General features: G+C 34.9%; 1 protein-coding gene across 9 annotated transcripts in view; it reads right to left on the bottom strand.

Moving 5' to 3' along the window:
- ADGRL2 (adhesion G protein-coupled receptor L2) overlaps positions 1-17929 on the bottom strand; it is a 251158-nt gene that overhangs the window by 171163 nt on the left and 62066 nt on the right. For all 9 annotated transcript variants that reach the window (XM_014591132.2, XM_027775245.1, XM_027775246.1 and 6 more), the window contains exon 2: positions 1526-1698. In XM_014591132.2, the coding sequence (XP_014446618.1) occupies positions 1526-1598 (73 nt within the window). In that variant the 5' untranslated portion in view covers positions 1599-1698. The remainder of the gene's footprint in view (positions 1-1525; positions 1699-17929) is intronic.

Genomic DNA, 17929 nt, shown 5'->3' with positions numbered 1-17929 from the left:
CAGGAATTTAGTCCATTTTTTTTTTCTCAAAAAAAGTCAATGCAAAATTATAGACTACACACAAGATTTCATAGTAATCCAAGCTAGAAATTCCTATTATTAAGTTGGTTCTTGTACATACATTATTTATTATTATGGTATTATCCATTCGGATGCTACATTTTAATGTTAAATTTAATGTTTAATCTTGATTCTCAAGGAGCAAAGTTATCTAAAATAAAATAACCAATTTGTAACTTTCAAGTGTGACTTAAATCCAAGTGAATATTATTTATTTCTGAACAAAAATTCTTACTAAAAATGCTCCAAATTTGTTATGTATTAAAATTAAATTATTAAGTTATATCAATACAGTGAATATAGAGGACTGGGAAGACAGACAAAATTATTATACAATGGAACATGCAATTAAAATATAAAGTTACTTTGGAAAAATTAAAATGTTAACATTTTGAAGCTTATTACAAAGACAACAGAATAAGCTTCTGTCACTTGACAGTATTCCTCTTTTCCTCCACCTACTTTACTAACAGATATAAATGGGATCACTTGAAAGTATATATAAAACCAGCTTTGAAATTCTAAAACACTTTTCTCAAGAATATCTAATTGAGACTAAAAAAATTTCATTATATTTTACATTCCGTTATCAGAGATTTTGTATTTTTAACAAATTTTCCAAGTTAATACAGTAACTACCACTATCAACTAACTACAAAATTTCCATCTCTTAGCTTTATGTTAACTTTAAGCCCTCTCTCAAAAGCACCGGGGTGGGGGTGGGGTGGGGGGGATGTTATTTTACCATGGAAATAATATTTAAGATTAAGGAAATAACAGATAACCAAGAAATCTATACAGTAATTGATAAATAATGGTCTTATTAGCCCTCAAAAGTGCACTTACTTCTTTAACAAGTAAGTAAGTATTTAAAAATATATCCACTACTAGTTTTGGACTTGTATGCAACAAGTCCAAAATGTCACACCTCTTTGTAAGTATAGGCCAAAAGTTACTATTTTTCTGAAAATATCCACATTAGAAGGAATATATATTTTTAAATATATAGATAACATTAAGAGAAAGAACTATAAAAGTAAGTTTTCTAGAATATGTAAAAAAAATTTATCTGAGCATTTTAGAATTATAACATTAAGAAGCAAACTAAACTAAAGATGCAGTGAAAGAAAGTATTCTACAAAATACTTTCAATTTTATGGGAATAAATGTAGTCAATAAATATAAAATACATCAAAAAAAAACTTTCATTTAGTTCCCTTAGGATTATTTTAAATGATCATATTTGTATATTTATGTAAGATACAAGTTTAGACATCTAGCACTCACTATAGCTGTGTAATAAAAATAATTCAACCACCAAAAAAAGAATTTGACATTCAAGAAATCTTTTTTTAACATCTCTTTTTTAAATAGTATTATAATATTCTGGCCACTTCCATGTAAAGGAAATTAAATAGCTCAAGTTCTCCTGGATTTAAAAAACAAAACTTAAACTGCATCTTACCTTCTGAAGTCGGTAAGAAGCTGATTATAATGATAAACCACAGACTTCTCATTCTGCAACCAGAAGACACCATTATTGATCCCTTTAAATATTTTCTTTGTATTCCTTAATGAATCTAGTTATAAATGCCCAGCTTCATCGAACCCAGCAGTCTGCATCATTGATCCTCATATCTGAAAAACAAACAAATCCATCATTTACTCTATGGTCCTACCACATCACAAAAAATAAATGCAAAATAATAACAATTCTTTCTCCTTCCCACCTCCCTCCCTCTTCTAAGTATAAAATACATTTTGACTCTATTTCCAATATGGAAGCTGGTCCTATACAATGGATTATCTAAGCCTTAGATTCTCAAAACAGTCAAAGCCCCAAAACATTTACAGATGACTGTGACATTAATTTATAGAATAATTATATCTAAGGATGAAGTTTTCTTAGAAAATTATGGGAAGCACAGAAAGCCACTCTAGAATACATATTTCTTTGACACATTTTGGTCTTTTGTATCTATGTACTAGCTTCAGCGTAAATACCTCTAAACAAAATTTTATAAATACATATGCTTTTTTTGGTCTCTAGAGATGGTAACAATATTATTTATTATTTTACCCAGTTACCTTGCAAAATATCTTAGAGACATAATCAATTTATTTTTCTATACAAAAGTGTATACTTTCTAAAATATAGGTGTGTTTTCATTCTTAAAACAAATACTTTCTACAATGATCCATTCCTAAATACTACCTATCAAATTTTTATTTCTCTGACTGCTAGTTACTCATAAAGCAGTTTAATAAAGCAATCATCTCGTAACTATTTCATTTTAAAGTTTTGGATTTCACATAATAGTTTTTCTTAAACAAGGTACAGCTTCTTAAGATCAAGCCTAAGATCAAACCAACATCCTTGAATCCACTGGACCCAAATAAAAGTCCTAAGACCATGATGACTAAATACCCAAGGCTACATTACTACTTTAAAAAAAGGAAAAAGAAAACTTGGGGCAAACTGGCAAAGAATACAAAAACCCTAAGATAAGTCTAATTTTGACTAGCCTTTATGGATCCAGTTCTTCAAACTGGAGATGGTATAAAATTTAGGGAGTGCAATTTAAACTCAGTGTTTCTCGTTTCCTAGGATCATATGAGACTAAGTCATTTTCTGGGTTCTTTCCAAGTGTTTTACTTCTTTCTAGGGATGTATGAGAAGTCATAGAGGAAACATTAGCCTAGCACATAAAATGAACACGATTACCAAACGTAATCTTCTGGTCTGGCCTCTAAGGGTGAAGAAATTATAAACTTTTCCTTTAAAGGGACATTTTATATTAGTTTCCTATTATTATCTCCTAAGAATTAGTATTACCAAGTTTTTCCAAGCCACCTTTAACCCTGCCACAGCTAGAGTTTTATAAGGTCAGGACACATAGGTATCCCCCATTCTGAGATGGTGTACATAACACAAATAAAGCAAACCTACTATTACATATTTTAGATGCTGTCACTAAAGCATAAAGAAAAATCAGAAAACAAGACTGTCCTGATACATGCTTCATGTATCATATAGGATTCTATTAACAGTGCACTATATTCCATTATCAATTCGCTGTAACATAATTTCAAAGGAAGAGCAGTCAGACTCCAAATGGTTTGGAGCATTTATCATACTATAAAGGCAGTATCTTTCTTTCTCAACAAACGCAGCAAAAAAAAAAAAAAAAAAGAAAAGTCAAAAATTAATCTTGAAACTACTATCTAGCTCTTCAAACATAACGATCCATAAAAGTCACAGATAAATTAGCAACATATTTTTTGTAATAAGGAGAGTCCTTTATATACCTATTGTTTCATAGCCTGCTTCCCTTTATGCCAGTCCATGACAGCTAATCAGCCCAAGTTTTAGCTCTCAAAGCAACGAAAACATTTAAGAATCATGATTGGGGCAGGGGAGGGGGGTCCACAATGTGTAGTACACAATTCTAAGAACACCTCAGATGCTCTCTGTCCAAAGAAACTGGACAAAAACAAAAGAAAGAGCAAGCTTCCTATTCTGAATGCCAAAAAAATACAAGAAGAAGAAAGATACATCAAAAATTAATATGATGGAGACAATGGCACACATCCCTGAAGAACTAGTTGGTTTGCTCTGTTCATTTTTCATTCTGAGCTCCCACAGACTATTCAAAACACAGAAACAAAAGTAAACCTGCAGTTTACATCTGTTGTGGCAAAGTACCTGCCTTAAAACTTAAAGTTACTCTATAGAAAGCATAAAAAAAAAAAAAAAAAAAAAACACTCAAGACAATTCCATGGCCTATCACATCCAACGGGCTAAATCAATGAACAATTTCTTATACCTACAGTCTGTTCATCGATCTGATAAAGCAATTAGAATAATTTTTTTAATGTGCAGATGAGGCACATTGTTATAAGTAAAATTAAGCCAGTCTTTAGATTGCTCCAGAATCCGGAAGAGAATTTTGACTGTCCAAGGTTTAGTTGTAAGGGTACTTTCATTTCAATGAGCCAGTGCCTACAGGCAGCTTGCCCACATGCACAACTCTTGAACACATTTCCACTTTTGTAAAGCGACAGCCATGATCAGGCTGTCTTCAGTCATCTGCTATTTGAAAGAGCCCTTGTTTGCGGGAAGAAAGAGAAAGAAGAAATCAGGGACTGATGACTGTCTGGTAGGAAACAGCTGCCAAGATAGGAAAACCTCTGTTAAAAAGGGGAAAAGGAGGAGGAAACCACACAACCAAGACCTCTATTGTGGTCTTTGACCAGAGGACACTTCATGAACAGCTTGTATATACTAAAACTTCAGTGTATTCTCAAGGTTTGAAAATGTGATGATGCACAAGTCTAAAAGACATTCCAGTAAATTATTATTTCTGACAAAGAGAAACAAGTTCAGACATGTATACATTTATGGCTTCTTTTGTACAAATAAAGTTTAAGTTCATCTTTCTATGCAATGAGTAATTCAAAATAAAATTTATTTTTCTCATTCTACAACCTATAATTGATCATTTCCAAATAAAATGAATTTCCAAAAGTTCAGTTAAGCACAGTTTTGAGAACTAAGTTCAAAGATTTTACCGCTGTGATTCAAATTAAAAACAACCCTTCATTAAACAAAAGTTAATGATAATTGAAATACTTAGCAAAGGACAATCAGTTAAGAATAGAATGAACAATCACGGTGAAACTAATCCCAACAAAGTGTGTTCCTAAATCAAACCAGAGTCAAAGAACACTCAGAGGCAGAGATGTAGCCAGCAGACTCAAACTGTAATTATCTGCAAAAAGAAGTGCAATAAGAACATCTCACAAAGAAAAACAGAAACAAGGAACAAAACCAGAAAGGGGCTATTAAATTTCCCGTCAACGAACAGAAAAGACTGATTCCCCACATTAACAATCACTCTGTTTATCTGTTTATTTCATGAGTGAGACAGACAGAGAAAGAGAGAGCGAGAAGCCCTAACAGGGGTCACCCTGTAATCCCCCCCAGCCTCAGCCAGTCCCAGATCATGTTAACCCTGTAATCCACCCCAGCCTCAGCCAGTCCCAGATCATGAGCACAGGTGCACCAAGCGTACCCAGAGAAGTCTCCACAAAAGAACTGCGAAGCTTCCCATGTGAGCCAGCCATGCAGAGCATTATGTTTTATTGCTGCTCCACTGTCTGGCCTCCTGTTTTGAGATTTTTTAAATTATTTTTCTAAGAACTTCAGAGAATTTAGCACTGAGTGGGGAAGGAACTGGGAGCTTAAAGGTGCAGAACATAGATTACACCATGCAACAGTCCATTTCTTAGTAAAAACAGAAACAGCACATTTCTTCTGAAACAATAAATGATGATGACTTTTAAAAATCCAAGCCAGTTCTAGCATACATCGTAATCCTACCTCTGCTTCTTTTTTATATTTCAGATAAGATTTAACCAACTTTCATCCTAATCTCGTTACTATAAACCAGAAGCCATTGTCTACCAAACCTCTGTCATTTTTTTTTTTTTTTAGATCTAAGTATCCTATTACTCTGTCATGTAAAAAGTCAATTAATGCATCATTACTACTAAACCTTCCAAAGCTGAACAGCGACTTCCAGGAACATGCTTCAGCACTGTTTATATCCCAACAGCCCTCAATGTTTTATATGCTACTTACAACGTACACTCAGCTGCAGTGTTTCAGACAGTAACCTGCTTATATTTATTAGCTGCATTACACATCTCATGCCTTAATCGCTCATCAAAATTATTTTAAAGGAAAGCACACTAACTAGTTTTAAGTCACATATTTACATTACATTACCAGAAAAATCACATTTTAACCTTATTAAGTGATGATGCTTATTTAGGAAATAAGAAAAAAAAAAAAAAGAAAGCTTTGTTGACAAGCAGCAATGATGATCGTATAATGTATTTCAAGTTTATGAGATGAAAAGATAATTTAACTGAAAATATCTAAAACTGAATAACCAAGGTTGATATTCAATTAATAGCCAAGACACCATTAAGATTCAGATCTAGGGGACAGCAGATGGCGTAGCGGTTATATCCGGTTACACTGGACTACCACATGGCTGACCATGGTCAAGTCCTGGACCCGGGAACTTGAAATGCACACTGGGCGCATGTGCATGCATGCCCAAGATCTCAGAAGGAGAACAGAGGAGAAGGGATTGCAATGTGGCCTTCCCCCTGGTGGGTGATTTCTCACTTTCCTTCTCACCGTCTCTCTCTGTCTCTGTCTCTGTCCAGCAAGCAGAGGAACCCTAAGGCAAAAACCTCTGGGAGAAAAAAAAAATAAGATTCAGCTCTGAAGTTTAAGTTTATTTTCCGCTTGGGCACTGAACTACTGTGAACACTGAGTATTAAACCAAAAACCTAAGCACAAAGAGAACAAGAAAAAGAAAGAGCCATCTGAGCACAAGACCTAGCAAACTCCCCATTCTCGTTACTATGCACTAATGCTACGTGAAATGAAACATTAATGCTCTGGGTAAGCCTGAAATTCTATGTGCTAAATATACGTCTCCTAAGTGAAAACTAAAGATAGCTTTACAAATCAGGCTTTCTGATCTTATTTGCACTGTAAAATTAAAATCATTATGGGACAGAACTTACCAGTAAAAGCAAGCTACTTTTCTTTATTTTACCGAAACAAATACACACACACAAAGGATGATACTAACCCCACTCTACCCTATGTGAAAGATTCAAAAATGTAAAATCAATTAGTTTCATTTCAATTTAGCAAAACTTCATTCAGCAAACTCACTTTTCAGAAATATTTCTGTGTAATCTTTATAAGCTAGAATTTCCCCTTCTTATTAAACATTGACACCCTTGGGAGTTTATCTTCAGTAAGTCGGCTAAGTCCCTTGTTATGTCCCTTGCTATGGCTAATCAGAAAGGCTTCCTTGGCTCCAAACACTCAACGGATCTTTTGGGTTTAAGTTTATTTTCTTTCCTTGACAAGGATAGAGGAAAATCCGGCAATTTGGATTCAAAAACTAGGCAGCCAACTATTAGTTACCAGCCCCCTTCTCCGTCTCATTTCTATAGATTCTGGTATCAGGTCTAGAATACTTTAAACCATTTATGTTAACATCCCCTTAATACGCATCATTGGTCTCAATTGTGAAGGGATACATTCTTCTATAAAACGGCTTAGAGAAGGAATGGAAAGAGTTCGGCAATGCTCCTCGTGAATGATATCTGCTATCTGCTATAATACTAGGAGTCAGGCTGAACCTGCAGAAGAGGCTTGAGCCGTGGACAGTACAGGCACAGGGCGCGGCAGTTTGCCACCGTCTTCATTAAAATCTATCTCGTCAAAATAATAAAAACCAATAGCTGTCACTTTCAAACCAATGTAAAGGACACTGTTTTAATGAATTCTTTCTCGTGATTATTTTTTATTTTGACCAGAGACAGAGAGAAAAAGGGAAAGTGAGAAAGCACAGGTCCGGGACTCGAGCTGAGGTCAGTCATGTGGGAATCCAGAACCTTTAACCACACCACCTGCCGGCCCCTGTATGGGACATTTTACAACTGGGCATAAACTGGTCAAATGAAGTTCCAAAACAGAGCTACATGCCCAGTTTAAAATATGACTTCAAATGTCATAAAAAGTTTATAGATTCCCCAAATGTTCTACCCACCTCAAAAAAAAGAACTGTGAGTACACTTGTTTAAGAATAGTTTGCATGTATTATTAAAAAAAAAAAAAAACAAGAAAACTGTAGGAAGTCCAGCCGTGCTGCTCCAGGCAGTTGGGCCCTGCTGTACAAATGTATGTGAAGGCCCCGAGTTTGGGTGACAAGACAACCTGATCACACCAAGCCGCCCATGATCATGACTGGCTGCAGGGCTTGCAGGAGGTGGTGTGAAGATCCCAGAGGGTGAGGGTGACTGCTCACACACTCATACACTCTCTCTCTCTGAAAATAACAAAGCTTAAAAAAAAAAAAAAAAAAGACTATAGCATACCTACAACATAGAAATAACATTATTTTTCCCCACTTAGAGGAAAGAAAAAGTTATTTTTAAATGGCAAGCCTTTCCAATTTAAAAGATACAGTACTACTTCTTAATTTGTAGTAGTCTAAAATTCTCATGTAATTTAGAGCTGAGCATCAACTATGGGAACTATGACTACGAACATTCCTGAGTGCCTACTATGTGTAAAATACTGTTACCAGACTTATTAATAATGTGTACAAAGATGTAAGGTCAGTGCTATAAAGGTCAGAAATCTGAGGCTAGAAGATGTACATCCACAGAAGTTACTCAACTGGTAAGTAGCAGAGCTTAGATTCCCATAAAGGCTAACCAGAAAGCCATTATTTCCACTATTCACCAAATTACTCATTCAAAAAATAATTACAAAGCATCTACTAAGTATTGAGTACAAAAGAATAAAAAACATAAAACACCTATTTCTCAAGGAAATGACATTCTACCTCAAATTAACCTGTTCTGGGACAGGCAAGTGATGTGGTGGTTAAGGGCGCTGGAATCCCACATGGCTGACTGCAGTTCGAGTCCCAGACCTGATGGCCTGCTTTCTTGCTTTCTCTCTCTCTCTCTCTCTCACTCTGTCTCTCTCTCTGCAAATAAATAAATAAAGTTAAATAAAATAATTGTTTTTTTAAAAATTAGCCTGTTCTTATAAAAGCTGTAACTGCCTGGCACATGGTTAAGATCCCTAAAATTATAGCTAGACAAATAAACTAGTTTGCTTATTATTATGTCATGTAGTTTCCACAACTACCTTAAGTATATCTTCTCCATTTTACCTTAAAATGAGACAATGTAACCTAATCAAGGACAATAAGGAAGTGGAAGGGCTGGAAATGAGCCCATTTTTGGGGGGTTTTTTGTTTTTTTTGTTTTTTTTTTTTTTTTGAGAGGTTTTTGCTATAGGGCGCGTGTGCTCGCCAGAAAGAGAGACAGAGACAGAAAGCGAGAAATCACCCCGGGGGGATGGCCACACCACAATCCCTTTTCCTCCATTCTCCTCTCGGGATCTTGGGCACGCACGCACACACACCTGGCATGAGTTTTAAGCCACTGGGTCTGGGACTCGAACCGCAGTCGACTACGTGGGCATCCAGTGACACAGCCATTACGTTAACTGCTGGTCCCCCTGAAATGAGCCCATGTTCTAAAATCACTACTGAAAGTAAGTAGATCAGATAAAACTTATACTTTATGTGTTTTACTATTTTTTCCTTTAGAATAAAAAATTGAAGCAGAACAAAGTAATTTTGGGATTATGAAAGTGAAAAAATAGAAGAGGATTTCAAAGCTAGAAAAAAATAGAGTTAAAATACAACTTTATTTGGTGCAAAAAAATTTGAAATCCACCCATACATAATATGCATTTTCTATGAATTTTTTGAAGAAAACTCATACCAAAAGAATAATGGATTAATTTTCAAAACATTTACACGAGCAAAACTAACAAGCCTTAGGTAATAACAGCCAAATATTAACTTTTAGTATTTGCCAGTTGAGATATCTTAATTTTACTAATTATATTGCTATTTAAAATGTTTACAATTAACGTTATGAATTAACAAATTATTCTCAATTGACAAATTTTATACCTGAAAAACTGCCTGTAACAAGTCAGAGAAAAAAATTTCCTCCAAGATATATAACAATGCATCTTAACAGTCATGAAAGGGACATTTTAATGTTAACATCTGTGAAATCTAAACTAATCACTGTTCAGGCATCTACAAAAGAAAAAAAAAACGGCATGGCTCGTTAGATGCAATCTTATGTTTGGCTTATTGCACTGAATCCTTTGTTCATAAATCATTGTTACTAGCCATTGCCTGAATCAATATTCAAATTCCTTCTTGGTCTACATATACAACCACTAAATGAAATAATAATGACCCAGGATCTGTTGCATATTAAATCATCAGTATCACCATACAGGTTTCTTAGAGGTAATCTGAGTAAAATATATCATGATCTTAAAAATAAATATGAAAAATTGACTACAAGAAATACACAGTAAGAAGTGGAAAAAAAACTTTGTGAAGTATAAGACATTACTCTTGTAATCAATAAATGATACGACTGATTTGCTAATTATGTCAAAATACAGTGTTATCTAAACCTGAATTTCTCACTTTTAAAATAATGATCATTTAGCACTATAATTTGCAGGTATGCCAAAATTACAGTCTAAGTGAATGCACATAATATAAAAGATGCTTGGGTTTCCAGTGTGTGGCTAAAATTCTGAAAAGTTCATGTGACTGACTCCTGTATGGAAAATTTAGAAGGAAAGGTAATATTTACAGACAGAAGAATTAAGAAACAACAATCGAGTCATCTTTAATGGCTCTTTAAAAATAAAAAAAATTAAAAACAAGGAGAACTTGGGTTTGACAAAAAATTTCAATATATCAAATTTTAGGTGTTTGTACTTAACTACTCAATCACCAAGTGAGGGAGGTATCATTTTTAGAAAAGGAGTTTTTCAACTTTAAAATATAATCTTACAACCTCTTAAAATTTTAAATAACATAGTGATAGTAAAACAACGATGTTTAATAAAAATAAATAGGTTCTAAAAAGCTGAGAAAAACTGACTACGAACTTGGATATCTCACTATGACTCCCTGATCTGGTAAAACATTAATTTTTACAATATTTTCACAATTATTAAAAATGTTTACATTTAGAAAACACTCAGAAAAAACTTACTGTTGCTAGCCCTCACGTAAGGAAAATTGCTTAAAATGAACAACTATCACTGATAATGGCTAGTGATTCTTCAAATCTCTTAAGACAATAATTATGAAATATTATTCCACTATACGTGTTAATTACAACCAACATATTACGTAGACGGTTACTGTAGATATCTAGAGTAGGCATCATGTAACCTTTTCCATAAAAGACCAGATAAATATTTTAAACTTCGTGCCATACAGTCTCCATCTCTGACACATTAGCAAGAAAAGTGTCATACACAATGTGTTTTGGTCATCGGAATAGAAAAATGCATCCTGACTTTTCCGATGATCCAAAATACATGAATTACCATGGTTGTGTACCAATAAAACTTTATTTATAAAACAGCTGGCTGGATATAGTCTGTCAACTCCGGCTACAGATGAGCAGGCACAAGATGAAGATGACTGGATGAAGCTCAGATAAGTAATGAACTAATAACTATCGATGTCTGCCAAAATAATTAAATTGCTTTTAGTCTACTATTTAAAAAAAGAGTAATTTAAATATTAATTAAAAGGTAAATTAACCATACCAGGATGAGAAAACTATAAAAAAGCAGCATTACACTGACCAAAACAAATTACTATTTCAGTGTGTGAATAACAGCCATAAATACAGCTTACACTGTTTTGGGAGAAATTCCAGAAAAGAAAACAAAGGCCATTACCACAGCAACTTGTCTTACTACTTTGTTTGGCACATGAAAGTATAAAACCAATCAAAACAATAAGTAATGAGAGACAAAAAAATAATGAGGTTTGGACAAGAACCCTGACGATGGTTTCTAATAGCTGTTGGTAAAAGTGGCTTTAAACTCCTGAAATCTCTGTCACCATTGCTGCTCACCCATATAAAATACTGGCTATGTCCCAGTTCCATATTTTATTCAAGAGAAAACTAAATGCTATTAGGCTGACTTTCTCCTATAAAGCTAAAAATCCTACAAAGCCAAATTTACCAATCTTACTCCAAATAATTATGAAGTCACAATAAACACAGCTTTCCATTTAAAGAGAATTATTTCTAGAGCTTTCCAATTCATATATCAACAATCCCTCAATCGAAATGGCTTTTTGTTGGTATGACAGTAAACATTTGTATTTTCTGCAGATCTAACGTTTCTTAAAATTTAACAAACTATAACATATCATTCATGAGAATAACATTTTTAAGCTATAATTAATAGGTATCATATTAAAATAAAGGGAGGCTAAACTATTCTATCAATATTATATATACAAAAGAGTAGAGAAGGTTACAAATTTTTAATAAGAACATTATATTATGGTGGTAATAATCTAGGTGTTTTACTGGAAGTGAAGTGGATTACTGTAAATGAAATTTTAAAATGTCCTTTCCATTTTACAGATAACACAAAATGACTTTTTTTCATGTCTCTAGCGATAAGGATAAATTTGCCACACATTTAAATGGTGCCTTCACCCTTTCCACCCTGGCTCATGAATTAATAATTCAGTGACATTAATACAAGAAGATAAATGATAAAAAGGTTAAGGCGTCTGGGCCAACCATACACAAATACTTCTTTTAGCACAGTTAATACTTCTCTGCCGATTATAGCTAAAACTTTTTAACAGTTTTCAATAGCGTTTTTACAATCTAAGTAGCAGCTTATGCACACACAATTTCACACAATTCAGGCTTAATAAATCTCCCGCTGGTACCAAACAATCATTCTAAGGGATTAAAGTGCAACATCTGTTAACATTAATAATGTTTTATATAGTCATATGTATTAAAGAAGCCTCTACTCCATTATTAGTCTCCTGAAAAACCTTCCAGACCAATATACTGATTTAGCATGAATTATACATATATCCTTCAATTGCTAACTTACAATGACAAAGAAACACATCAGTGTGAAATGGTAAAAGAGAAAATATCACATCTACTATGAAATAACAGATACTCCTCAAACCAAGCTGATTAAATGTGTGTGTGCAGGCATTGGAAATTAGCCCCCTTCCTAGAAGTGCTTAAAATTAAAAACCTTCCAGAGCAGGATTTGTCTTAAGTAAAACATACAGCTCTGTTGATATAAAAGGTCCTTCATTTAAGGTGCTACCCATTCACTCTGAAGACATTTCAGAATAAAATTCTTCCCATTCCTTTCGTTCTCTGTTCAACTTCAAAAAACTCCTTGATTTCACATCCTCCATCTATCTTAACAACCTCCAATAGATTTTCTTAATTTCACTCTAAACCATAAAAGAAATCTTTTTTAAAGGTTTTTGCCCCCCTTAGGAAAGAGAAAGTGAGAAATCTCACACTTTCACTGGGGGGTGGTGCCACAACACAATCCCTTCTCAGGATTTTGGGCAGGTATGCACAAACTGCTGGCTTGACTGCTTGTGATTTGCAAGCCGCCAGGACTGGGCTCCTGAGGCTGGAACTGCAGTCAGCCCCCTGAGAGTCCAGTACCTAAACCACCCCACCACCTGCTGGCAGAGAAATCATTTTTTATCTAATAAAAAGAACACCCGTGGCATTGTGACTGTGCCTTGACTCAGTAAGATATCAGTACACATATTATCTCACTTTAATTTATCACAACAAACCTATCTTCTCTACTTTGGCAAGAGGGAAACCACAATTGGGTGCTGGCAGGAGGAGGGGTGGGTGTGTGTATTGGGGGTGGGGGGTGTTAAGGCGCTTGAATTCCAACTGCAGTTTCAATCCTGTACCCAATGGCTAGAAAAACACACAGGGCGCATGTGAGTACATGCCCAAAATCCCTCGAGAAGAACCGAAGAGAAGGAATTACAGACTGGCCATCTTCTCTGGGGAATGACTTCTCACTTTCCCTCTCTGTCTTCTCTAGTGAGCACAAGCCTCTGCAACAAAAATGAATAAACAAAAAGCAGAACTAGAAATAGAACACAAACAGATTTAACTTCAAAAATACTTACCCCTCCGTTCTGTCAAACTTATTTGCTCAGTAAATTCTGGATGTTCCTCTTAAACTGCCGTTTACCCATGATTTTCCTATCTGCATAGAAAGCATTTCTCTCCTTTCCACCTACTAATATCTTATGTAGTCTTCATACTGTTTAAGGACTGCTTAGGGGACCAGCACGTGGCAGCTGGATAAGGCTTCGACTCCCATCCCTAGTTGAGTCGAGGACGTGGGGGCTTGCTCTCTCTTTCTCTCTCTGGTGAGCGTATGTGCCCTACGGAAAATTTTTTAAATAAAAGTAATAAAAAAATTTCTTAAAAACAAACAAAAAACATATACTATAAAGCTAACCTGACTGCCTCTAACTAAAAACCTCTCCCTCATAGATTATGAGGGCATTATCTGTGCCACATTTTTATTTTCCCTTCATGTATTTATTTTATTTATTTTATGATAGAGCAAGCACAAGAGCTGTCGAGACGGAGAGCCAGAGAGGCACCCTGGACAGGATCTCTTCAAGCCGCAGTCCCCCTCCTCTCCCCTCCAGGCTTCCAGTTGGTCCTGATCTTGGGCGCACACGCGGGTCTACCAGCCGTCAGCCATGTGGTCCCAGCACCGCAGTGGAGCACCAGACTGCGCTCTGCTGCTGGGCCTAGTCCTGCCATTTGGACAGTTATTAGGTTATGGCTCCTCTTTAATTAAGCTGTTACTGTATTTAAAATCTCTTTTATTAAAGTGTTCGATGTATCCTTCCTCAACTTATAGCACAACAAAGGAAGCCAGAAATTTTTGCTGGCTACATACTTTGTGCAAGGCACCGAGGCGCGCCTGCCGGCAACACGATGATGCACAAGACAAGGAAGTGAGGCAAGTGCATGAGCAAGTTTGCAGATTGCTTTAATGTAATTAAGAGAGTAAGCGCTCCTGGTGGACCACGGCTTTCGCTCACTGCTTTCACCCTGATTTTGATGAGTAGTGTATTATCTCTTGATTAACACACTGAAGACACAATAAACCAACTATTCTGGAAACAGACCTGTTTGCAGAATTCTTTTTTAGCAAATCTAAACTTCTGAATGACCATCCTTTGCTTCCTGAATTTCTTGATTAAAGATTATGATAATTCCCTTTTAGGTTCCTTACCCTCATCTCAGTACATCCCTTGGCAACTCCATGCTGTTTCTCCTGCGTGGAATCTCACATCTGCCTTTTGTCTCTTAGCCAAGTACCATTCCTCTACCGAGACTCAGTTTGGGTCCATCACTTCACTAACTAGCTCCCTCTCAAAACCTCCACCCCATACAAGGTGACAGTGTCCTCTTTGTCCATAGTAAAATGTGCTTACCACTATCACAAAGCATCTGAAGTAACAACTTAAAAGACTGTGAGCTGACTGAAAATAGAAGCCACGGTTTTGACATCTGTAACCTCAATGAGTGCCACATACATACCCCTGCATAATGCCTGGCAAAGCGTTAGAGAATATAAACATTTTGGGCAGGAAGGAAAGGAAAAAGATTGGAAGACGAGATGGATTAAGAGGTGAAGGCATGAATGAATGAACTGAACTTTGGAAAGTAGTATACATGAATAGGAAAAAAAAAAAGATAAAGAAAAGTCAACAGACTTTAGCAACTCAAGCGTGAAACAGAAATATACATAATTTTTTAGACAGGGTCTCCTATGTCACAATCCTGCCTCAGCATCCCCGGTAAGTGAGATTATAACACACACCACGCCTAGTCTGTAGGGTGTCCTGGGAATCCAGACTGGGCCTCCCATGGGGCCTTAAGCATGCTGAGAAGCACTGTTACCAGCTCAGGCTAGGCCCACATTATTTTTTTTAAAACTGGAAATGAACAGAGATCTCCTAAAACAGAAAATGTTGAAGTTCTTTCCTAAGTAGAATTATTTTTTAATTAAATGTTAAATTAAACATCGAGAAGTATCAATTTATAAGACAGAAAACAAAATGAGCATTTTTTTCAGAATTTCAATTCATCAATATTTGGCATAAAATACCTTTATCATTTTTCTTTTTTATAAAAGTCAAAGAAACTTTTTAAGGAAATAGCTTTTAAAAACACTACTGAGCTTTTCCTTATCAGAATGAGGGAGCAGGAAGGTCCACAGTTATAGGGGAAATGAAAACTGCAACTCAGGCCCAAACCCAAGTAGAATAACCTCTAGCTTATGTCTTTCTTTAAAATATTTAAAAATTTAATAGTAACCACAAAAACAATTTATAAGTCTAAATATTTAAAATAACTTAAAACTTTTTAAAGTATTATAAATGTGAAATTATAAAACTATATTAAATACACCTAATAATTGTTTTGAAACAAAAACAGGTTTGTATAAATACATTAGCCATTTTCAAAGTACACTAAAACTTCTACATATTTTCTTGCTGAACTTTTTTGACAAGGTAGGCATCCACATCTATACATTTCCCTGGCAGTATTTTGTATGTGAGAAAATATGGTTCCATTAGTAACTTCTTGTTAGAAGTAAAATTTTAATAAATGGTAACATACATGTAAACAAACACTGTTATCACCATTCAGATCACAGGATGAAAAAATTAAACCCAATCTTTCTTCTTCAAAACTGTACATCAGACATCAGCGTTCTTAGTTCAACAGCCAGTTCTGGTCTATCATGCCTCTATATGAAAATACATAAATTTCACGCTAGGAATTAAACTTCAGCTGTACTTTCTAATTAAAGTACCTGATACTGCCTATAATGCACAGAGCATTGTGGATTATTTCTTTTTAGCATTTATGATTTACAGAGGCTGTTGAAAAACTATAGCTACTTTGAAATCCTGACTTTCCACCATTCCTTAGATCAACTTTGCAGCTTAATCCACTTTCATACACAAACAAAACAATGCTGACAATATATCTAAGCAGCTCATTTGCAGAAAGATATCAGAATATTACGTATGAAATTTAACAGGTTTTAATAATTAGACTCTGTAAATGGTATCATATATACAACTGTCCTCATTTGGCAAGATGTGCTTCTCACATAACACTCGTCTAACTAAATACAAGAAATTCATCTGGCATTTCACTAAGTTAATATCTTGAAACCCTACAGCTAGAATGTACAAATTTAGATTGTATTAATACTTTTAATCTAACTACAGTTATTATTCAGTTTCATATAGTGCAATTTATAGCATCTTCTATTGTAGACTCAAGAACACAACGAGATTTTAAACAGATTTTTAACACTAGTTACTAGAATACATTCTGGAGAAAAGAAAACCAGCCCCCTGCCAAATTATCATTTCACAAGTAAAAGATAAAAGATAATCCACTTGTAACATGTAAGTACCCACTGAGAAAGGAACTGTAGGAGAAGGGTTCCTGCATACCACAGAAAGTCTCTGATGCTAAAATTTGAACCACCTGTACTAAAAGTTTACATAAAATATTAAATGCTGTTAGTTTCTCAGATTGTTAATTGACTACAAGGTTACAAAATCTGTTAACAGTCCAACCATGGATTTGTTAAAATACTATCAAAATGTCTCTAGCTTCTTTATCTTATAAACATTAAAAATCATTTTAAGGATTTCTATAGTTTTATCGATTCCTCAACAAAGTAAAGGAAATAAAATTCACACTAGAGTATCAACAACCACATTTAGCTCATCTCTCTTTATTGCATGCTCATTACCTTATGCATGTCTGTGTCTTCGGCATGACTGATCCTTTTAGAAAGAGAAGCAAATCATCACACCAGGAAAGAGTTCTGACAAGAATCCTCTACTGACTTCCTTTTAAAACTGTTAATACAGGGGAGGATCCTAATGCTTGGGATGATTTGGAGACAGGGATTCTAGAGCTGTCACTGTAGGTCAGAGGGAAGAACTACAAAAAATAATTCTACTTCCCTGCTTTCTGTATAGTAACTCAATCAGACATTATGTTATAAAAGTGAAATAAGGAAAGACTATCAATTTCTTTTTATGCAACTGCCCAATCAAAGTGTAAGCAAAAGGTACTAACATTTTCCGATACACATGTAGACACATCGATACCTCCTGTTCTCACTATCATAATATCAAATTTCACAAATCAGTCAGGTTAATGACTAATTTATCAGCTAAGAAAGGTGTAACCACAATAATGGAAAAACCTGTAATAAAAAAATAATAATAGAAAACCCAGAGCAGAATTCAGAAGAGG

This window comes from Tupaia chinensis, unplaced genomic scaffold (assembly GCF_000334495.1).
Source record: "Tupaia chinensis unplaced genomic scaffold, TupChi_1.0 Scaffold000534_1, whole genome shotgun sequence".
NCBI classification, from domain to species: Eukaryota; Metazoa; Chordata; class Mammalia; order Scandentia; family Tupaiidae; genus Tupaia; species Tupaia belangeri.
Note: the sequence above shows the minus strand (reverse complement) of the source record. Positions and strands in the feature narration are given on the sequence as shown.